At 38.9% G+C, this 24754-nt stretch overlaps 1 protein-coding gene across 1 annotated transcript; it reads right to left on the bottom strand.

Annotated features, from left to right (window-relative positions):
• Positions 1-7920: 7920 nt before the first annotated feature.
• LOC582111 (methionine aminopeptidase 1D, mitochondrial-like) lies at positions 7921-20073 on the bottom strand. The gene is made up of 8 exons (XM_011680590.2): positions 20020-20073; positions 18015-18220; positions 16838-17017; positions 16043-16234; positions 14867-15030; positions 13571-13668; positions 12672-12798; positions 7921-11656 (listed from the first exon to the last, which is right to left on the bottom strand). Exons 2-8 carry the CDS (start codon positions 18198-18200, stop codon positions 11488-11490), a joined length of 1116 nt encoding a protein of 371 aa, XP_011678892.2. The 5' UTR covers positions 18201-18220; positions 20020-20073; the 3' UTR covers positions 7921-11487.
• Positions 20074-24754: the final 4681 nt, after the last annotated feature.

Here is a 24754-nt window from a genome sequence, read left to right as displayed (position 1 = left end):
CCTCACAGACCTTTCAAATGGACGCGTTTATGCTACTATCTCAAGGAGACATCTTCCTGGGGGGACTTCCATCCCTAAAGACAACATTATCAAGGTGTACGATTTGTACATTGAAAAGACTGTAAGTCCAGTCTCAATGAAAGTGTACCGTGATGTCTTCCAGAAAGAGTTCAATCTTGGCTTCCATCAGCCAAAGAAAGACATTTGCAAGGACTGTGTTGCGTTTGATGGTTTGACCACAGTGGAAAGGGCCTTGTACAGCAAGAGCATGATAATCATGTATCTCTCAAAGAAAGCTGCTGGAAGAAAATGAAAGTGTATCGTGATGTCTTCCAGAAAGAGTTCAATCTTGGCTTCCATCAGCCAAAGAAAGACATTTGCAAGGACTGTGTTGCGTTTGATGGTTAGACCACAGTGGAAAGGGCCTTGTACAGCAAGAGCATGATAATCATGTATCTCTCAAAGAAAGCTGCCAGAAAGATAAAGCACTTGACAAAATCAGAGCGGCTGAGAGTGACAAAGCTTTTCATAGTGTGACTTTTGATTTGCAGCAAGTGCTGAATACTCCTACCGGGAATGCTTCCTCCCTGTACTACAAGCAGAAGCTGGCCACATACAACTTGACCTCCTTCGATCAGGTTTCACATGAGTGCACATGTTATGTGTGGCACGAGTTTGAGGAAAGGCGTTGCTCCTGCGAGATAGAGACCTGCATTACGAGGTTGCCTCAGGGTCTGCCAGAAGAAATTAAAGAAGTGGTATTGTTTTCAGACTCATGCATTGGCCAAAATCAAAACAAAAATGTGGCTGGAGGCTTATTTCATGTGGTGCAGACTAGTTCATCTTTGCATACCATCGACCACAAAGTCCTCCTGAGTGGTCACACCGAGATGGAGGTTGATAGTATGCTTTATAGCTGCATTGAGAGGGCCAAGAAGGGTCGTGTCATCCACCATCCGGATCAATGGCAAGGGGTGATGCAGATGGCCAGGAGGAAGAAGCCATATGTCATCAACAGTGTCCCTGGCAGTGAATTTGTTGATCCGAAAGAGCTTTCCCAGCGTCTATTTCCTTCTGGGACAAACCGATGCACGACTGGCAAGACACATCAGTTGGTTGTCAGTCAGCTAAGAAAGCATCACATAGGACACAATCAGCAAGATCATCAATAACACCAGCATCGGAGACTGAAAGTCTTCTGGCTACATAGCTTGAAATTGAACGTGAGCGACTACTTGTTGAGAAGGAGAACCTGTCACTTAGAATGTAGGGATTCTCCTTGAAAAAAAGAGCAAATGAAAATGAAGAAAGAGAAAATGGAAATGATGAATGGGATGCTAATAATCCTTCGTCAATTGGCAAGGAGTGAGGCATAAATTTATGATGTTTAAAGACCCTCTAAAGTTACCATGATGAAGGAGATCTATGTTAACTATCCTTCGTCAATTGGCAAAGAGTGAGGCATAGATTCAGGATGTTTAAAGACCTTCTAAAGTTACCCTTCTACTGACCAGGGACGACAATTTGAAGCTAACATTGTCAAACAACTGTGCAAGACCCTGGGAATCAGGAAATCCCGCTCTTCACCCTACCATCCACAAGGAGCAGGTATTGTGGAAAGAACAAACAGGGTCATTAAGGACCAAATAGCTAAGTACCTAGCTGAAAGGGGAGGAGAGTGGGACCAGTACCTGGATCAGCTCGAGATAGCATGCAACACTAGTGTGCACTCATCAACGGGTCTCATGCCTTTCTTCATGGTACATGGGAGAGAAGCAAGACCCCCCCCCCCTACATTACTCCTGCAATACACCCATAACCTCCATCAAAGTCTGAACACAGCTTTTCTGTATGCCTGATCCCGTAACGATCAGGCTAGAGCAAGGCAGAAGTTCATGTATGACAAGAAGGAAAGAAGTTTTGTCTACAAGCCTGGAGATCTCGTCTGGCTTAACGATCCCATCACATCTAGAAGCAAGTTGGCGCCAAACTGGAAATGACCGTACCGAGTCTTGTCATCCACCACCAACCACACCCATAGAATCTTGAACCTGCATGATGACCAGCAGAAACGATTGTTGTACAGCAGAACAGACTCAATCGTATCGATCCAAGTGGACTCCGCACACCAGAGCTGACGTCCAATCGTCTAACACAGACGTTCCTCCTATTTTATGTAAAATCGGTTTTGCAGTAATTTCTTGTACCAAAACGATTTCCAAAAACGTGCAAGTCAGTTTATGGATTCATATGGTGTTCATGTAGTGGATGTTTGTTCTCATGAATATTTTTTAGCATCTTTGAATTATGACGTTCCTTTGTAGTACAACTCATGTGTATCAAATTCTTGTAATTGACGATAATTGTTGGTTGGTACATGTAGGAGTAAAATCAAAGCACATGGAAAAGGCCATCATAATGTGAAATGTGTGTATTGAAAATGTTCTACGGGTGCAAAAATATAGCTCAAGGTGTACACAATTATCATAAATTTTAGATACAATGAGTCATGTTCATGTTATGTATATATTTGAAGTTTATACATGATGTATTTTACATGGACATTTTAGTTGAATATAAAATAATGACTTTCATCTATTTCTATTAGTGTGAAAACAGTGTGTGTATGCACAAATTAAATTAATTGCTATAACTCATGTTGTATGAAAGACAGCACAGGCTAAGAAAGCATCACATTCGACGTAATCAGCAAGATCTTCAGTAACACCCGCATCAGAGACTGCAAGTCTTCTGGCTACACAGCTTGAAATTGAATGTGAGCAAATACATGTTGAGAAGGAGAACCTGTCACTTAGAATGGAGGAATTCTCCTTGAAAAAAGAGCATATGGAAATGAAGAAAGAGAAAATGGCAATGACGAAGGAGATGTTGACTATCCTTCGTCAATTGGCAAAGAGTGAGGCATAAATTCATGATGTTTAAAGACCCTCTAAAGTTTTGGGAACAATGATGTACGCAGACTATTCACATTTTGTAATCTTCATCAATATTTGTCTTTAAAGTATATTTTCTCATGTAAGTAGGATCTTGATGAGTAGTTTTTGTGTATTGGAATAGAATTTAAAATTCCTAGTAAATGATTATTTGTTTTGTGGTTGTCTATCAAAATATTTGATTACATTTTCTCTCCCACCGTTGTCATTTCTCTCAGTCTATTATGACGCAAGATATGAAGAAGCATCTAGCAGACTTGGAGATGCTGGTAAAGACCATGAAGCTAGCCATGGATAGCAAGGAAGCGGAAGTAGAAGCTGCTTCTGCACAGGCAGAGGCGAAGGCTGCCAAGGAAGGGTCTAGAAACATCGACAAGATATATCTACGGAGGAGGCTACCTCAGGGACAGCTTCCCACCAAGAAACAGCTAGCCCCATGCAAAAGACAGCCTATATATCATTTAGTGGGCGCCCAGAGAAAAGCAGTGATCCCTCTGCGGAGGACTGGATTGAAGACGCACAAATGGTGATGGCCTCTATGAACTTACTGGAAGAAGAGCAAGTAGCATTTCTCCTCAAACACTTGTGTGGAAAAGCCCGGACAGAGATTCTCGGAAGAGGGGCTGACGTGAAGAAGGACCCGTCTAGAATTTTTGCTGTGCTGTGTTTGGGGACAGCAGCAACCTGCCACAGCTTCAGCAGAAGCTTTACAGCTACTGTCGGGCGGATGGTGAGGACACTGTGTCATTGTCACTTGAACTGTTGCGATTGTTCGATCCTATACAGTTGCTATCTTAGTCATTCGTACGAGTACACAAAACACCCCATCACAAAAGGAAAATCATCAACATTCTGTAACTAACATTGTCAATTTATTTACTTTATTTTATGTTTCTTTTCAAAGGGATCGCAATTCTAAGAAGCTTGGTGCCTTTTAGAGCAGCTATGGAAGGTTAGCAGAGGTGAGATCGCTAATCCCTAGTGCTGTTCCAGTCATGAGTTTGACCGCGACTTCTACACTGGCCTTGAGGAGTGAACTTATCACCAGCCTGTCACTAACATCACCAACAATCATCACAGACTCACCGGACCGGCCAAACTTTTTCTACAACCTCATACACACATCCCAGAAAGAGAACCCATAAATTTTCCACTAAAACAAAACAAGCAACAAACGCCAAGATCTATCATCTTTTGTCATTCCCACAAGGCAATGCCGTTCTCTCTACAGTTATTTACATGATGAATTTGGCAGTGAATACAAACAGTATTTTGCAATGTTTCACTCTACAACAGATGACAATATGAAAGAGTATGTCTTGAAATCATTTTCAGACCCAAATGGTCCAATTTTTGCACGATTGCATTTGGTATGGGCATTGATTGTAAGAACTCAAACCCGGGGCTTTGTTTAAAAAAACCCAATCTGTACATAACATTAGAATGCGCAGTGCACAAAATGCAGGATTAATTTTACCCAAAATAAAAACCCACATGGGAAAACAAAATTTTTCATTTGATGGTGCGGCTTTTTGGAATAGTTTACCTAATTTTTTAAGAAATGCGCCTTCAAATTCATTTACTCTTTTGTTTTGGCGTTATAATAATTTAAATCATTGAACTGGTCAATTGTGTTGTTTTTGTTTCTTTTCTTTTGTTCGAAAATGTTGTAACTGAATTAATTTTGTTTCGATTTGGATTGTTTACATGAATATGTTTGTAAATTTTTTATTTATGTTGTAGGGCCTCCACGAAAAACAGTATTTAACTAATGATGGAGCTACCCTACTAAAAAAAGACTAATAAATAAATAAAATAAATAAATAAACTTGATATCAATCTACCACTACGACCCATCAGTATTAAATTAACATTGTCCATTTATTTACTTTAAATTTATGTTTCTTTTCAAAGGGATCAAAATTCTAAGAAGCTTGGTGCCTTTTGGAGCAGCCATGGAAGGTTAGCAGAGGTGCGATCGCCCCTCCCTAGTGCTGTTCCAGTTATGAGTTTGATCGCGACTTCTACACTGGCCTTGAGGGGTGAGCTTCAATATCACCAGCCTGTCACTAACATCAGCAATAATCTTCACAGACTCACCGGACCGACCAAACATTTTTTACAACCTCATACAAACATCCCAGAAGGAGAACCCACAAATTTTCCACCGCCTTGTCTTGGAACTGAAACAAAACAAGCAACAAACACCAAGATCTATCATCTTTTGTCGCACCCACAGGCAGTGCCGTTCTCCCCGCAGTTATTTCCATGATGAATTTGGCAGTGGATCCAAACAGTATTTTGCAATGTTTCACTCTACAAGTAACAACAGATGACAATATGAAAGAATATGTCTTGAAATCATTTTCAGACCCAAATGGTCCAATTCATGTGCTGTTTTGCACGATTGCATTTGGTATGGGCATCAATTGAAAGAACTTGAGAACAATTTACCACTACGGCCCATCAGAGAATGACTATGTGCAGGAAAGTGGGGGTGGAGGACCTGGTGGTGAATCTTGAACTGCAATACTCATAGCATACCGTGGATGAACACGCCATGTGACCAGTCAGCATATGAAGTGCAGGCAGTGGTCCAGATGCGCAGTGCCACATTTCCAGGTGTTTGCATTATTTGGTCAGATATCCTACCTCGCGTAACTTATCAAGGTGTCTCAGAGGAAGAGCAACCAAAGATAAATAGGGCAAGACGGGCCGTGAACAAGCATGCAAGGTTGGGCTGGTGCAAACATAGTGGCAAAGCAATCCTACACCCATTGATACGTCATGTGAGACCAGAATTATTCCGAAGGGACAGGATCCATTTGTCACCTGCAAGATTGGAAGCGTTGCTGGACAGCATCTGCTCCGCATTGCGGGGAATATTATGTGATTGACATTGCACTGATAAGTTCTGAGAGGATAAACTCTGCGACGAACCTGGGTAGGATCATATGATTGATCACGTGATTTAAATATTTGTTCATAATAACCAAAATGGCGATTGGTAATCTTCACCGAGTCAGAGACCAGTTGGTTGATTTGATCGATGAATATGAATTTTGTCTTCTATACGACATCAATAAACCCACCAACATAGATTTTCGTTATGAAGAATTCGACCCAATAGATCTAAATTGTTTAAATGACGATGAATGTAACTCATACTTCAGATACGTACATCATGCATATAATAATGTATGAATTTACCATGTTTACATGACTGCATCTAGTGTATTGACAGCCGGCCGACTCACGTAACAACATCTGTATCGTCGTGATTGTATTTCATGATAATGGTGATTCAAATACAAAATGTTCAAGCATAGTGGAATGCATACTGTACGTTATTATACTAATCATCTAGGCTTAGCTCAGTGACACAGCAGATATCGCATCACTCACGACCTTAGACACGGATCTAGTCATCCTTCTAATTATTAATTTGTAATTATTCTGATTTATATTTACTTCACGATAATAACTTACATGAAGGTCGCTGAAGAGTGACATGATTTCGGGAGCTCCCTTTTTCGCACGCGTAGCTACTTGGCAGAAAGCAAATCATGCCGCTCAATCTTCGAAGCGGGACCTCAACTGGGACTATCATCCCCGTCAGCTCGCATCTTCCGATACTCCAACCAACCCCGCCCCTTCAGCCTTTGAAGTATTTGTTCGGAAAAGAATTTCTGACATTCGTTCAATGCTTTCTAATTTTGAGGAAGCTCTAGCCTACCAAGATGCTTGTACTACAGAGTTAGAGAAGAAGATTACCCCACTTGAGAAGAAGGTGAATGACTTAGAAGCCCGCATTTTGACCCATGAATCCCGTCTGCAGATGGCAGAGCTAGCTGAAAATAAACTGGAATGTTTTTCTCGGAGAAACAACTTCAGAATTGTCATCTTTTGGCAAAAATGCTGTCTTTTCAAGACAAGAGATATGTCGTTTCCCAGCAGAGAAAAAAGCTAGAAAAGGAGAAAATATACGTCTATACGATTCGACCAAGAAAGATAGAGAAGAGAAGAAAAAATGGCTGAAGGAAGTCAATGCTGCGTTTCTTTCTTGATCGAGTTATCATTTCTCTGCCGGAAAAACCACCAACTTCCCCACTCCCAGAAACTCCGTCCCTGGCCGATGACACCCAAACACCACCAACTTCCCCTCGCCCAGGAACCCCATCCACGGCTGATGACACCTAACCACCACCAGCTTCCCCTCTCCAAGAAACCCCGTTCCCGGCTAAAGACACCCAAACACCACCATTTTCCCCTCTCCCAGAAATCCCACCCCATCAGCATGATGACGACGGAATAAGCGTATATGCGAACTGTCGACGCGTGGTATGAATATACTAATGACACTGGAACCCAAACATCAGACCCCGAGGACCACATCGCCAAATTAATGGACAGATGCCATATTTCTATCAAACAAAACCCGGACTCAACACGCACCGAGGCCTGCAGCGAGACTCAGAGCTATTTTCACACGTTAAAAAGTAGAGAAAGTGTTGCCCGGGTCTTCGAGACTCTTCACCTTCCCGGAGGAGGGTTTGATACGAGATTCGAGTATCAACTTCCTAATCTTTTTCTATCTCTATCCCTATTTCTTCTAAATGACAACTTTGTAACGCCACTGATAAGTATATATATATATATATATATATATATGATTATTATGTGTATATAAGTCAATTGAGCATTACTTTGATAAAGACTTCATGGGGAGGCCAAATTACACAGTTAATAAGATAATCTTTTTGAGGTAAATTTCAACCGAAGAATATATACGTCAAATTTTGGCAGGACAAGAGATGTTATTTGAGTAAATGAATATTCGATTAATAGATTTTTTTTGGAGACATGTATATGCGTTAAGGTGATTGATTGATGTTGTTGGTGATGATAGGACGTTCCTATCGGGTGATGGATTAAGTGTTCCAAAGAATGGAAATCAAAAAACAAGTAACAGAACTATTAGACAAAGGACTAATAGAACCTACAGATAGTCCCTGGGCCTCTAACATAGTACTCGTTAGAAAGAAGGATGGTACAATATTTATTCATGTGTGTTGAACAACGGGCATGCTTCTATTTTTTCCAATCATATGTGGTGTTAGACAAGGCTGCCCATTTAGCCCCCTTCTGTATACAATTTGTAAAGAAATAATGAGTATATGGATAAAGAGAAATAATGATGTTAAAGGCACCAGAGTGAACAGTACAGAAATTAAGCTTAAGTCATATGCTGATGACACCAAGTCATGTAATGTCAGAAAGGAGGAGGCACCCTACTAGCTCTTCCTAAAGAAAGTGAGGCTGCATGGCCAGGCTTACAACAAGGGATGGTATCCTAATTTTATCAAAAGCAGAAGTTGCTCTAAACACCTGCAAGATGGTTAATTCATTGCTCGATGCAGCATTCATTAAAGAAGAGTTACAAAGTCATTCATTGCTCGGAAAGTCATGTAATGAGAGAAAGGAGGAGGCAACACAACTAGCTCTTCCTCAAGAAAAAACTCATGCAATTAGAGACTTTGTATGCAAGACCTTTAGTGGATACAGAGCCATCGATTTCAACAGACATGTGAGGGAGAGGCTGTCACACATCCAGAGAAATAAAGTAGAAAAGTAAACTGTGCTAATAGTTTTTGTTTTTACTAGTGTGTTTCCCAGATTGTGGTTCATGTATATTATCGTGCTTCATCTGTGAGGCTTCATAGCCAGGCTTACACAAGGGATGGTATCTTAATTTTATAAAAAGCGGAAGTTGCTCTTCTTCCAACTGCAGCATTCACTAAAGAGGAGTTACAAAGTTATTCATTGCTCCAAAACTACAGTAGTATGAAGTTGGAACGCCTTGCGCTCTATTGGGCAATTACCGAGAAATTCCGGGCAAACTACTTGGGGCAGAGTTTGTTGTATTTACAGACAACAATCATCTGAGCTACTTACAGACGACGGCTAAGCTGGGAGCAACAGAGATGAGGTGGCAGGCGGACCTTGCTCAATTCAATTTCGAGATTAAGCTCAGATCTGGTAGGCTGAATGTGAACGCAGACGCCTTGAGCAGAAAAATAGACCATGGGATTGAACAACAGAGACTCAAAGAAGTTAGACTCAGAGACTCAAAGAGTTAGTCTTCAAAGCCATCCTTCGTCTTTGTCTACACCAGTGCCATTAGCACTTGCAGTGAGAGTAGAAGAAGTCATGGAGATAACAGATACAGACATGCCAGCAAGGAAGGAACAGCTTTGTCTACCCTTCCGACCCTGCCCAGAGAGAACTGGCAGCTCTGCAAATGAATGACCCAGTCATTGGAAAACTGCTACTCTACAAGGAGAAGGAAAGTGCCCCGACTCCGAGGCAGATGGCTAATGAAGACAAGCCAGTTCGGAAACTGTTGCGACAGTGGGAACGTCTCCTTCTCGTAGATGGTATTCTACTCCGCAGAGTTACGCTGAAGGGGCAACCAAGCAAGCAACTTCTGGTACCAGGAGCCTTGAAGAACAGGCTCTTAAGTGCACTCCATGACGAGGTTGGCCACCAAGCTTCAGAAAAGACTACTAGATAAACAGTCCAACGCTTCTACTGACCAGGATTGGAAGCAGAGATCCGCACCCACTGCAAAAGCTGCCAGCGATGCATACTTTCCAAAGCAGGGAGGAAATTGCATCTGAAAATGGGTTCACCGATTGCAAGAGAGCCCCTGGAGGTACTTGCGATAGACTTTACAGTGTTAGAGCCCAGCTCTAACAGGGTGGAGAATGTCCTCGTACTGACAGAGGTCTTCACGAAATACACTCAAGCTATACCTACCAGAGACCAGCGGGCAACTACGGTCGCAAAGGTACTCGTCAAAAACTGGTTTGTAACATTTGGCATGCCTAAGTGGCTGCACAGGTTTGAACTTTAAGAGCAGTCTGGTAAAAGAGCTTTGCCGAGTGTATGGAGTACAGAAGACGAGGACAACTCCCTACCATCCGGAGGGCAATGCACAGTGTGAACGGTTCAATCATACGATGCATGACCGACTGCGTACTCTTCCGCCGGAGAAGAAGAGAAGATGGCCTGAATATTTCCCTGAGTTGGTATACGGCTATACGCCTACAACTGTACACCACATTCGTCAACAGGTTATTCTCCATATTATCTCTTCTTGTTAATTCATTGCTTGATGCAGCATTCACCAAAGAAGAGTTATGAAGAAAGGAGGAGGCAACACAACCAGCTCTTCCTCAAGAAAAATTCATGTGATTAGAGACTTTGTATTGAAGACCTTTAGTGGATACCGAGCCATCGTTTGCAACAGACATGGGAGAGAGAGGCTGTGAAACATCTAGAGAAATAAAGAAGGAAAGTAATCTGTGCAGTAATAGTTTTTGTTTTTACCTTTTGGTGTTGGAATAAAAAGTGAACTACATGCAACAATCCGTGTTGAGCAATATTTTCCTGCATCACATGAAGAAAAAAAAACCTAGGAAGTGAAATCTCAAATTTGATACCCTTTAGACTGTGTAGATTAAAAATGTTAACATAGACATGAAGTAGAGAGGCCCTAGCAGATGTCCACTTTTGGAAATACTAGGTTCCTCCCCGGATGTTCCAATACTCAGATATTGGTACCTTGTTCGTTTGATCAAAGTGCAATGGGATGCCGGGCTTTATGTCTAATATGCTTCACTTTTTTTATCTTATAACACAAACGGCAAGTGAAAACGTGTAGGACCTTTGATGTATGCACATATTTACCATTCGTTAACACGTTTTTAAAAAAAATGGTGCAGTTGACTTCGGCAGATGTGAACAGACCTTTAGTTGTTACCAGGGAGTGACAAGAATTTCAAAGGAAAACATGAAAACTGTGGTGGCAATTGTTAGCATACATGTATCTCGCTAAAAAGGAGAGAAGAATCCCTCAATCGGAAGAGTGCTCAATTCTGAGTTTGCCTAAAATTTTAGTTGATTACCCCTGTTTTTGCTTCTGAATAGCCTAAGGCAACCACACATCTTACCATTTGACCATGATTGGATTTTGCTAGAAATTAAAATTGGATCAGTTATATGACTCCTCTTGCACTTTTTCTCCTGATTGAGGTGTCTATTTCAGATAAAAGACAAGACCTGTTACAATAATTTTGATATCACACCACGATTCACAAGAACTGACCATTGACTTGTAGAAGGTGATTTGGCTTTTCCCGGACTGCAAAGCTTATAATGCAATGCCATTTCAATTGAATAGACATATGAATATCATTTATATTCATATGATTATTCAGGACCTCAATCCTTTACAATTTACATGGGATTTTTGAGAGAAAAAAAACCATATTCTTCTAACATTTCTTTTAAAATCAAGACATAATCAGGTCTTGGGATGCGAGATGGCATCAACGGTATTCCTCTTTAACAAAAGGAACTCCATTTAACTACATACATTCAGCTTCTGATGCATGCAAAGGTCACTTTGATATTGATGTATACCCAGCAATAGTTAAACAAGAAGAGAATAACCAATATTCTGTTGATATCACGTCTTCTGATCGAAAGTCCAATCCTCTTTATGTAGTGCTTTTGCTTGATCGTCAACCTCTGATGTGGTTTCTATGGGTTTCACGGTGAAGTCTTCATTTTCGCCAGCTGTCAGGACCTCAAAACCTGACTTCGTTATCAGGATTGTGTGCTCAAACTGGGCTGATCTAGAATTGACAATGACAAAGAGGATAAAGTATTGAAGTGACTCGGTTGAAGGTTGATGAAAAAACTGTGTAATTTTTCTATGGAATGTTACTTATTATATTCCTTCTACTGTACTAACCCTCTGACATGCAAAAAATCCTGAAAAAATTCTCAAACCACAAAGATATTTATGGTTTTCTTTGAAGGCGTCACTGTGTGACACCCTCTAACAGTAAATTCTCCCAACCATTTTTGAACTTTCCCAACTGTTTTTCCATGAAAATAAGACATAAGACGGGCATTTAAAAATTTGTCAACACTTAAATGTCTGGAATGGTATATAGAGCCAATTCATTGCTTTGTGATGATTTACATTCACCTAAAATGTAATCAAATTGTAATGATATAGTTGGGAGAATTAAGGATTCGATCAGATAAGTTTATCCCAAATGTTAACATTAATAATGGTCTGTTTTCACTCAAACTGTCAGATTATCTTTAAATGTACATCTAGCATCAAAGTCACAACCTTAGCACCATTTTCTGAACAATGTTACCAAGTCCCTGTAAGACATTAGGATGAATGAAACAAAAAAAATCTCAATAACACCTAGGCTACTGAGACAAGTTCTAAATATATCAATTCCCCAAAAGGCAGTAGCATTTACCTGATATCAATTTTTTTTTTTTTTTTTTTTTTTGGGGGGGGGGGGGTTGGGTTTAAAATGGCAGATGATGCACTACTCTAAAATTGCTGACCAAAAATAATATTTGTCATAGACTACTGCATATATGTTTTCTAATAGGTTCATATAAAATTACTTTGTCTATCTTATTTAAGTAGGTCTATTCATGATGAAACCTTACAAAAAGAAGGCAAATACCAGTATATGATATCATGAGTCTTTTTATTCATTTGTAAAGCTTATTTCACTTCAAATATGTAGCTTTTCAATGTTAAATACAACCACGCATAAGTAAAGACGTTCTAGCACATCTGTTCGTTGAAAGACATTGTGATAATGGTTTAAATACCTTGTATGATTTTGAGCATACACAGTCCAATCATCATCTCCTGTTACCATCCTGTCCACACTCTCTAAGATCACAGGTTCTATTGTGAATGTCAAACCAGCCATCATGCTCTCTGGATAAAAGTTTGCTGAAGGACAAACAACATTGAAAATTTGACAAATTGAAAAGCATGGATACCATTATATTGACCTTTGACCTTAAAATTCAGGATCTTATCTAGAATACTCTGTTGTATTCTATTGTGGTGAAAGTGGGGGTAATTTTCATTCAAAAATCTAAACTAGTACAAATCATTGGTTAATTACACCAGTGACATACCAACCTTTGACAAACATCTTTATAAAGAATGCAAAAACAAAATTAAAACACCAGAGACAGAGGCTGAATTGGAGAGATAGCATTATGACAGCTAATAGGCATGCAAGCAGAAGAGACAAGAAAGAGAAAGAAAGAAACGGAGTAGAAAAAGATGATACAACCTCTGTAATTTGTTAATTTGCGCTTTTGCAATTCATACACCTAGTATTAAAGTTTATCCCCCCCCCCCCCCCCTCTCCATGACAGCAAGTGATCCCTTAATGAATGGATTAACATTATGGTCAAAGGGTGACAGCCATATAAATATCATAATTTTGAATTAAATTTACATTCTCATCAAGTATGCTTCATAGATAACTGATATTTGTTTCATTTCAACACACCAATATTCTTTACATTGAATATCTGGATAACTTCTACATGTTCCTGCAAAACAACAAATCAGGAAATGCTAGATAATGCCATAACAGCATGTAAAAGATAATCAAATAAATATACTTTTGTGAGATCTTTGTGAGCTATGCCATCTTTCCTAGCATTATATGTACTGGGAATTCCTTTTCTGAGTAAGAAATACTTACCATAGTGCCAAATATCAGGTTTGCAGTGAAAATATGTGTTGATTCCATGTCCTATGAAAGATGGTGATACATAGTAATTCCCTTCTGCTGCTATCGCCCTGTGTACATATGAACGATGAGTGAATGCCAGTATAATGGAGAATACTTCAACACATATGTTTTTTATATATACTGGCTTATATTTTTCATATGATAAACACATCCATGTCATCTTTGCAGCACTCTCTCTTCAAGTTATTTTCAAACGATGCAATTTTTTTTTTTTTTAAATATAGGCCTAAACTTGCATGCCTCCATAAATAAATTTAACTTAAGTAAAACCCAAAACTTTGGAACTTGAAACTTTTGAAAACTGAAACGGCAGCAATTCCCAAAAATTCAGGGTCTAATCAGTATTTATGACATTAAATTGCGGCATGAATCTATCCCGAATCTGAGCTAATTACAATACTCACACATATTTCATGCACTGGAAAGTCTTTAATTTTACAGCCTTACATGAACAAGACAGATGAAGGCACTGCAAGCAGTGGGCATTGTGCTTAGGGACTCCTGACAACAGATATTTCTTACAGCACTTTCAGTTATATTTATTGACACAATAGGAAATTTTTTCAGTAGATGTCAAATGACAATGTCTTAAGACATAGACCTATCAATGAATGAGAATGCATTAAATATGATGCACTATATTTCTATATTATCATATGGATTCATATTATCTCTTTGACACATATTTCTTAGTTCATTCATAGTGCTTAATGCATGCTAATGGTATAGATATGTTGACTGCTATGAGAGGCATAGCTGTTTCTATAGGCTCAAGGGGACATTACATCCTGCTATGACCCGAGGTGCGCCGGCCGGTAGGTCATAGCAGGATGTAACGTCCCCGAGAGCCAGTATAGAAACAGCTATGCCTCTTATTATTAAAGCAGTCCAAACATCTTTTATATACCGAATTCACAAACAAATGTACAAAGAATTCTTGAGTCAAGATTGGGTAAAATATCACAGAAAATCTGAGACACTGTCTGTTAATCTTCGCTGGAAAATTGCCTGAATGTAACAATCATTTGGGAATCGCACACACACTGTATGGTATCGCACAGAGAAACTTTTCACACGTTAACAAATGGGGAACTCAGAAAAATTTAACTATTTATGCGGCCCGTTACCCGGGGCAATGGGCATAGTTCGTTTCTTGCGGGCATGGCTAAAATCATGACTCCAAATTCGACCAATCAGATGACTAGATTATTCAAATACTAAAGAGAGGTATATAAAGTCACTTACGATATGGTGTTTCCAATGGCACTGATGGGAACATCTGGTCCACATACTTTGATTGCTTCATCTCTGCATTTCTTAGCATACTCTACCAGACGTTTACCAGCATCATCCACATTCCCTACTAGATAGGTTTCTGATAGATCAGCATGGAAACCATTCAAGTACACCTATATGAAGTCAAATGTTGAAATGAGAGGGAAAAGGGGATGGAAACAATGAGTCGTCATAAAAAGCTAAACAGCATGAATGTTATAATATCTGAAAATTAAGCACAACCTTGTAATTTCTAAATGGAATATACAAAAAAATAAATATAACCATCATTTTTACTTGTCACACCGCCACACCAATTCCAAACCGATTTAAAACGACCGATTCTTGGTCATTAAATTATCTTTGTTCGATCTCTTGTCCGTCTGGAATCAGTGCTGTTGGTGTGACAAGGGTGTTAAACTATATATATTTCAAAGTTTCTACTTTGATTTTAAAATCCATTTATAACCAACTGTAAGATGCTTACACAGGAAAATTGAACATGACGGGAAGGATAATCAAACTCAATAGCTGACTTTATGCTGTAACTTCTTTAAATGTTTCATTGTACAGGAGTAGAGAAACTGGCATGAGATATTCACTAAACAAACATTACTAGAGTTCCTGTCAACGCAAAACAATCACCCATACCCTGGCTAAAGCGATTGCATACATTAGGTATTGTTAGGTAGGACAAGCCATAATGTTTGTCCTACCTTGCAACAATTAATGTATGCAATTCCTTATTTTGACTACTGAAATACAATTATTCATTATTCAATTATTCATGTAGAGGTGTTGTGGTCTAGTGGATAATTCGTCGGACAGTAGATCACAGGGTCTGCGGTGCAAGTCCCGCCACAGCACTAATGTCCTTTGGCAAGATATTAATCTACATTTGCCACTCTTCACCCAGGTGTTCAATGGGTACTGGTAGGACAGAATTCCTTGAATGCTGTGAGCGGCGAAATCGGCTGCCTAGCAGAACAGGGGTAATAGTTGGAGCACCTTGAGCACCATGCACGGTGGATATGTGCGCTATATAAATATCCAAATATTATCATAACAGGTGAATCAAATAATTTGTAACCATGACACTTAACAAAATATTTATGCATGAAATTTGATTACATTACATTTAATTACCGTGATATCTGCAGTGATGATATCACCATCTTCTAGTGGTCTATCATCAGGAATACCATGGACCATCACATTATTGACTGATGTACACAAGGACTTGGGGAAGCAGTTGTAGTTGAGAGTGGATGGGTAGGCATTGTTATCTATGCAGGCTTGGTGAAGTACTTCATCCAAACGATCTGTTGTGACCCCAACCTAATGAATGGGAAAAAAGGGACATGGAAATAGATTGAAAACGAAATTTACACACTAGGTTTTTCCATTTAATGGGGGATCTAGAGCAATAATCTGACGATGATTTCAAAGTGGGTTTCCGTAATGAAAGATTTACAAGGATTAATATCAGTCAGCAGCTGGCATAATTTACATCCTGAATTGTGCTAATGGTTTATCACTGACCATGTTTTTGTGCCATATTATTTTCTTTCTTCATTCATTATTTATTGCTTCAACAATGAACCCATTGACTACAGGAACAAGGTGATTCCTGTGTCATACCTATGAGAAAGAAAAACTCAGCATCAAAGAGGTCAGAAGTTAAACATACAAGACACTGCTTCAGCCCCTTGGCCATTTTTAAAATAATGTAAACAAATCTTTCATAAAGTAATTTCATATCGCCTCATATGAACATATATATATATATATATATGTGCTATAAGTCCTTCAACTAAAAATAAACTTTACTTTGTTGTCATTTTGATGATGGTCAACAAGTTGACACAACATGTTGCCAGCCATGGGGTAATGAATTTCACCACAGATGGTAATGAATAAATATGGCCTTTTAGTAAGTACCTGAATATATGATGCTGTAAGATCTAGGAGCTTCCTGCCGAGTTTACCAGCCTCTCTCATACATTGGATAGATTCATGATCCAAGATGAAAACCTTTCTCTGTGGAGCAATCACCGGTTTGCCTGCATGTGCATAATCTGGCATCTCTATCCCTTCTGGTACAGTCCTCATTGGGCTCACCTACAACATCAGAGGAACACAGACAGTCAATAAGAAAAGAAGATACAATAAACTCTGCATACTTCGAAATTGAACAAGTCTGATTTCCCTCAAGCTGAATCAATTTTTTTGACCAAATTATGCAAATTGTGTGTGATTCACACTTTTCTAAGTCAAATTTTACAGAAGTCGAAATGTGTTTTGTAGTCCCAACAGATTCAACTCATGCAGATATAACTGCTGATTAATTTTGTTATGAGTTATCCATTATCAACTGCAAACTGTATAGCATAAAGAGTTTATCTATAATTTAAGGTATGTGTTTTGGCTTGAATGAGATTCATGCTGCCTTTTTAAAACATTTATAAACAAGACACAGTCTCTACCAATTCTTAGTGTTAAGGTTAAGTTTGGGATCAGAGGCACAGCCAAAGGTTGGTAGTGGTCTTAGGGTTAACTTAAGTGGATACTACTATGCTAACTGTGATTAGGCAAGTTTAGGAGAGTATCATAGCTTACAATACTATGGCATAACAAAGGACCGCATCTGGTCAATTAAAATTCACCTTTCACCTCAATGTATCTGGGGTCTAGCTCGGCAGGGTCAGCATGATTTATTTCTTAATATTGAGTTCAAGGCATGCCTGCCACAGTTAACGAGATGATAGAATGGGGGAAAATGACTATTGACTGGCCCGGTGTATTGTTATTCTTGACATGACATTTTATTTTGCTGTAAAGCTACGTAATACCCTCATGAGTTTGTATGTAAGTTTACCTCTACTAGTCAGACTATTTAATTTGTTTCCCTCTACCAAAATGAGAAAGCACTCCAAGTTGGGGTCACTTTATGTTCGATTAACCAATTATCATGTATTGTATTCCTATCAAATATTAAAAGGGAACGTAGCTAACAGACCTAGTAATTTTTTAAAACCGTATCATGACGTTGATTAAATTACTTTCAATGCAAACATTTGAACCACAATCCAAAGGCAAAGAGAATCTCCATCCTTACCTTTCCTGCCTGAACAATTGAGAAGTTACTGGGTGTCGTTGGCTCTGCTTTTTTGCCCCATTTCTGGAAGATATTGAAAGCTGTTCTGGTCTGGGTTTTCTGTAGCTGTTGAAGACATCCTCTGCATAACATCTTGGTCACAGCACGTTTACAGTGAGGCGACAACAGCAGAACTGGCTTCAACATGTTGGCAGTCCCTGGTTTGGCTTGAGGAGCAAAAGAATACAAAGTTTTAATTACTGTTATTTTTTTTTTGACCATTTTTTATTGACCAAGAAAAATGTATAGACCTTTAGGTCTAGTCTAAGTCTAGAGATAGATTTGGATGATCTCAGTCATCACCCTAGCTTAGCTTCATCTGCATTCACTTCATTGAATCTGAAAATAATATGGCTCAACACTCCTGGTTGAGTGAAACGAGTTGGACTGAGTGTGCACATGAAATGTTTTTACTTTTAGGTTCCTTCTTTTTATTTAAACCACACATAAAATATGGAGAAATAAAGTAGACAGCACAGCACACACGTCACTAGATCTAGACCAAAAGATTCAGTCTGATATCAACTGTTTAATTGTTCCGCTGAGAAGTGAGATTACATCTGGCACCACCGCAATGGCCGCCTCTACAAATTATTTGGACTAGACTAGTCACTAGACTACATCATGTAGACCTAGGTAGATGACAGATCTAGGCCTAGAAGTCTAGAACCAAGGTCTAGATCTAGACCTAGATCTACATTATTATTTGTCTAGATCTAGACTAGTCTAGACTAGGGTAGCGCGCCCAGTATTCGGTCCATTCCCAGTATTCGGTCAGACAGCCGTTTCAACTGCTGTAACAATTTAAACAATAATTTATGAGCCATGAAACTTGCACAAATCAGGCAGCTGAACAACTTTTCTGAACTCTCAAAATTTAATCAAATTTAGGGCCCCGGAAAGATCTCCAACTTAGCTTGAAATTGGTCAGTGTCACACAACTTTCTGCACTTCCGCGTTCTGTTAGCACATGCGCTAACATGCATAGCCATATGTAGAAGTCTATTGTGAAACAACTAGGTGTGCTGTCGCAATGAATTTAGTATGTGTGTGAAGAGAATCACTTCCGTGTTCACTCCATCGCAGCGAATTTGCAAATGACGCACTTGCCGATGTGCAAGAGGTATTTATACGATATCCTTGCCATGCGGTATCGCTCGTCCAGTATTCGGTCAACGCATTGACATTCAGTGCTTCATCGTGCAATTGTGTGAAAATAGTGCGCAAATACGCTACGCTCCTTGGCAACGGAGATACCACGCACAAATCGTGTGACCGAATTCTGGGCAGAAAAATACTCCGTCTTCTTTCTGAAGTATTTTGCTTATCACTATTCAGTATTCTATATTTTAAGTGACTATAAAATCCTGTTAGAGGAATAAATTTATTTTCTTTTGATGGGTAGATTGCCAAATAAAAGAGGTAAGAATTCAAAATATTAGTGATTTCCCCGTAAGTGACCGAATACTGGGCACTCTACCTAGTAACCTAGACAGTATGGTGGGGAAAGTTGACAAATTTCAGTTTTATTTCCAGACGGTTATTTCTGTCTAGGTCTATAACAACACACTAACTCAAATCAGTCACGGTCACACTGCAGTCTGGTTATTATTGTAAAGTACATCAAGAATATACGAGCTAGGTTCTAGAGCTAGCTAGCCTAGGTCTAGATCTACTTGTCAGACCCAAATGCCGCAAATGCACATCCCGGGGTCCAACGGGTAAGACGCTCTCACCAACAGTGCAGTAAAACACACCGATCGATACCGTACCGGTACCGTACCGGTATCGTGATTCCGAGTCACGTCAGTCCGATCGTTTTCCAATAATTACACACTTAAATGATCGCAATACTTACCTGGAATAACGATAAGTGATAATTTCTCTTCTGTTTCCAAAGGTATTTATGGTACATTGAACATTAGACTATAAGATCATACCAGGAGTGGGGAAATTGCTAACTTACCTCAAATCATCCGATGAATTTAGGCCGTAGATCTAGAGCAGGCGTAGAACTTGGAAATGTATGGAACACCTTGCGTACCATTAACTTATTTGGGATTTACATATAAATAAAATAAAAAACTTATTTGGGATTTGAACGCTCTGGTTTGTAAAGTAAACTGAGCTCCTGATAAATTATATATCTCATCATTAAAAAAAAAAAAAAATCTCCTTGTGTAAAATCTCACCCTACCTACCCTACCCTAGTGAGCATTTTTTTTTTGGCCCTCGAAAATATGAAAAATCGCACCCTCCCCCCCCCCCCCCTTGAGCGCCAGAGGAGGGGGCCCATCTATAAAAAATTTTAAAAGGGTAAAATCAACGTGTTTCTACCGCAGTTGTAATGAAGTCAATTTAAACCATGTTATCTTTATTTGCCATGATCGGCTTGAGGACCACACAACGTAATGGAATATTAAATCATAACTTTGCAGACAATCATTTAGTGTGCTGATGTAGCTAGCTTAACGTGAAATAGCTAAGAAATATTTTTGAGTCTAACTTTGTGGGGCATATTAGGCTCAAATAACTTGTTAAAATTTACAATCTTGTGCATCCTTAACACGTGGAGCAAGTTTTCGTAAATATTGTAGTTATCATGATAACGGCAGCGCAGTAACAAATCTCATACGACATCCCGCCCCCCCCCCCCCCCCCACTCCGAGAACGGACGGACCCCATGCGTGTTACTAAAATGTCCGGTAAAGGGGTACTTTTCGTGCAACAAAGTCCGGCCCGAGAATTGTAAAAAAAGGGGTGTATTAACTTTTTTTTCCTCATCTCTTTGGACTCCTGACAAATTATTCCGAATTTAGGGGGGTATACATTGAGCATTTTTCAAGATTTAGGGGGGTCTCGAATGAAGGAAAAGCCCACGAAAGGGGGGTTCGGAAATGTTGGCAGTCCTCAGATAGGGGGTGCTTTCAAAAAGAGGGAACAAGCATATGCGTACCCTAATTAACACTGAGTGGGGGGGGGGCAGGTACGACAAACACCATTTGATTTATGTTTTTCAGTCATTATGAGTATATTTCATACTCATCTGAAGGAACTCTACTTATGAATTGTTGAGGTATAGCTCCTACTTGAGCTCAGGAAATTTAAATTTGATATATGTTTTTCTTTTACTTGATTAAGCCAGGGTGAGCGTAATCTGCTCTACCACGGCCTAGATAGGACGCTTCAGTGTCGTACAACATTAGGGCATTGTTAGCAGTAGCAGATAACACGATTTTTGTCCTTGTTTATCCCTTTACTATATTTTTTTTTTTATAGATGAGCATTTAACATTAATATTCATCACTTAAAACCTATTTAGAAACTTGAATATTTGATATGTAAATATATACAAAATCTCATTCTGTATAAATAGATCTCAGTTTTAAGATATTTCTTTTGTACGATTCATTATATTGTATGTTTATATACATAATTTGCACTCGAGACATTGCCAAAATACCATTTGCCAAATTTGAACAAGTTTTATTTTGTAACATATTTAAATGTAGTAACTATTATCGTACGGTAGGAGGAAGATTACTAACATAGATGCCATTGTAGTGTAAGTGCATGGAATGCTGCTCTGATTGATAACGTTGAAAGAGTCATATCAAAATTGGACTATGTAAACTATTGGTTTGAACTACAATTAGTTTTATGTACCAATTATGCTGCACAAATGGGCAGAGTTAGGATTATGTTAGGGTTGGGGTGGAGCTCAATGTAGAAAAAAAGGTACGTTTCTTGATAGAGATTTTCCACTCATAAAACAGGTCCGACAAGCCCCCCCCCCCCCCAAGTGAAATTAAAAAAAAAAATCATTAACGAGCATGGGGCGTGTTATTACGGTTTGTTGGTGCTTTTGTCTGTCTGGAGTCGGAAGGGTAAACTTCTGTGCCATTTTGGGATTTGAAGGAAGGATGTGCACTTTAGCATCAAAGAAGCGAAAATACACCAATTTGGTGTAACTACCATTGTACACAGCAAATGGTGCATGCCGCCATAAGAATGTGTATATTGTTGGAGATATACGATTAAATTTTGCACGTTTGGATATTACACAGGCAGTATTCCAGGAGGTTCATTTAGTAGAGGCATTAGTGGCCCTCAAATAGTAGACCTGTCCAGTACAAAGTTTATAACAGACTTTAGAGCTGAAAAATAATCATATTGATGAATTAGGGTATATTTATTTGTACATTCTTGGATAAATGAAATAAAAGTCTAGATAAAAACCTTGTGCCTATTTTGTGTTTGCTTGTGTTTAGCCATGTGATCTTGTTTTGTATTGTTGACACGTTTAAAAATATTTATTTAACCATTTTCCTGTTAAACATTCAAGAAAATTCTGGAACATTTAGATATTTTTAAGGTCAATTACACTGGTTATGTTAGATATGAACAGAAAGAGTGTTGATTAATGAATGGCAAGAAGAGGGGATAGAGAGAGAGAGAGAAAAGAAAGAAAGAAATCAACAAAGGAGTAAATATATAAAAATTGTCAATTTTTGAATTTCAGTCCTAGTAAAAACGTGTTTCTTCTTCTTCTTCTTCTTCTTCTTCTTCTTCTTTTTCTTCTCCAGGATAATCTGCCTCCTTCACTGCTGAAGATTCTTGCAGATGTGTAAGTGCATGTGTGCATGTCGGACACGGAGATGCCTACAAAATGTAGGTGTGCAGGTGAAAGGTGTATAAACAGTAACCGGTAAAAATGTTGCCGGAATTATGTTGCCGAAATTATGGTTATTATGATTGTGTAATAAATTCTAGTGTGCTTTAAATGAAGGCCTAGTGATGTTTTTCAAATTCCTTCTCTTACAAGTTACAAAGTATCCGGTTAAAGTGAAGTAGAGTAACCAGTCCTCCCAATATTGCCCGCATATTTCAGGTGCATTGCTGACTTACAGACCTGTATTTATCAAAGTGATTTGATTTCGTGCCTAAATAGATTAAAGGATATCATGCAAAATAATCAGTTTGAAAATATTTTATGATATCTAGAGTTATTTAACTTCTCATGTTGTAGAAATTACATTTAAATGTTTGACCTGCATGCGTTTAAAAAAAAATTCATGCATTGTGCTGCACCTGACTTATTAAACTTTTGCTGCGCGCGCATCCTTACCATTGTTGACGTAGAGGCAAGAGCGCATCGTGATTAACAATGCGCATGCGCGTATATCTGGTAACCACTAGCACTGCCCATACATTTATGACAATCTAATTTCATATCTCTTGCGCACATAGCTTTCGGAGAGTTATTGAGCGATTTTCGCAAATTTTTTCGTAACCTATTGGCAATTTTCAAAATGGGCTCTGCTAAATCCAGACCCCGATCTTTGTCTTTCGAGGAGGAAGTTGAAGATCATTCTGAGACCATTGAGACCTGCTGTTGTGCAAGAATCAGAAAAATGTTCTCCAAGAGCAAGAGGGTAAGGGCCCGGATAAGGGCAGATAATCTTTTCAGAGCCCCACTTGTTAGTTTTATTCACAATCTGCAGTGGCGTATCCAGCATAAGAAGGGGCCGGCTTATGAAGGTCCAGAAAAAAGTAGATAAGCCCGTTCACCATTTGCCCCATGTGAATCGAAGATTTTATTCATATTTAGACACCACTTTTAATTGATATGCCATGTCCCCCCCCCCCCCCCCACTCAGTGTTATTTAGGGTACGAGTACGCATGTTCCATCCTTTTGAAAACACCCCCTAAGTCTGGTGTGTTAAGTCAATACGGGCCGATTTTGTGTGTGTTACGAGCCGGACTTTGCTGGGTGAAAAGTACCCCTTTACCTGACATTTTGGGAACATGAATGCGGTCCCTCCGTTCCCGGAGTGGATGGGGGGAGGGGGGGGGGGGGGACGGGGCGGGACCAGTACTTCGCGAAAGGTGTATTCAATTCATGGGTTGAATTCAATCTGTAACTAGTTGACAGTCGAAGAAAATACACATTTAACAGAAAAATAATGCGACTGGCGATACATAGTATATATATATTTATTCAAAACTTGTTGGAAGTTTAGAGAATGAAATTTCAGTTAGATATAGCCTATTAATTTATTATAGTCTTATAGACATATAGTTTGTCGTAAATAACATTATTTAGTGAATTTAAACCAGATTAATTTGAGAGGTAGCTATTACTTAAATTGAGCTTCATTATGGCAAGCTTTTGGGCTTTCACAAGATTTTTAGGATCAGGATTCGACCAAGCGATAATGCAAAATGAATTGTATGAAATTCAAAAGGATAATTCCAACAATTTAAAAATAATCAAAGTACTTTCAATCTACAATTTATTTAGCTACTGTATTATAATTGAACGTAGTGGGGATGAACAGTGTTGTCAAGTGTTCTTTACATGTACAGGATAGACCCATTTCTACAGCACAAAATACTCAGTAAGCTAAATCCGTATAGCAAGCTTTAAATTGAATTGAATCGAATTGATAACAATTCAAAGCCACAGCTATAAGCTGACGCACCTTGAACTTACAAATCAAACTGCAACATTAATTTTTAACATACATCCAAATGGTACAATTTAAAATACCAAAATTGAGACATGCAGTAATTAAATTGATATGATAAAAGGAATAAAAAGAAAAAAAGAAGAAGAGAAAAAAGAAAAATAGGGTCGGAGGAGATAACAAAACATAAAGAAAAAGAAAAGAAAGCAAGACTACGAAAATATGGTTGA

This window comes from Strongylocentrotus purpuratus, unplaced genomic scaffold (genome assembly GCF_000002235.5).
Source record: "Strongylocentrotus purpuratus isolate Spur 01 unplaced genomic scaffold, Spur_5.0 spur5_scaffold_6, whole genome shotgun sequence".
Taxonomy (NCBI): domain Eukaryota; kingdom Metazoa; phylum Echinodermata; class Echinoidea; order Camarodonta; family Strongylocentrotidae; genus Strongylocentrotus; species Strongylocentrotus purpuratus.
This window is presented reverse-complemented; position numbering and strand designations above follow the sequence as displayed.

Coding starts and splice junctions, on each gene's coding strand:
- LOC582111 (XM_011680590.2), bottom strand. CDS start 18,200: ATGTTGAAGCCAGTTCTGCTGTTGTCGCCTCACTGTAAACGTGCTGTG. Junction 17,018..18,014: donor CAATTGTTCAGGCAGGAAAG/GTAAGGATGGAG, acceptor CTGATGTTGTAG/GTGAGCCCAATGAGGACTGT. Junction 11,657..12,671: donor TATGCTCAAAATCATACAAG/GTATTTAAACCA, acceptor TGTCAATTCTAG/ATCAGCCCAGTTTGAGCACA.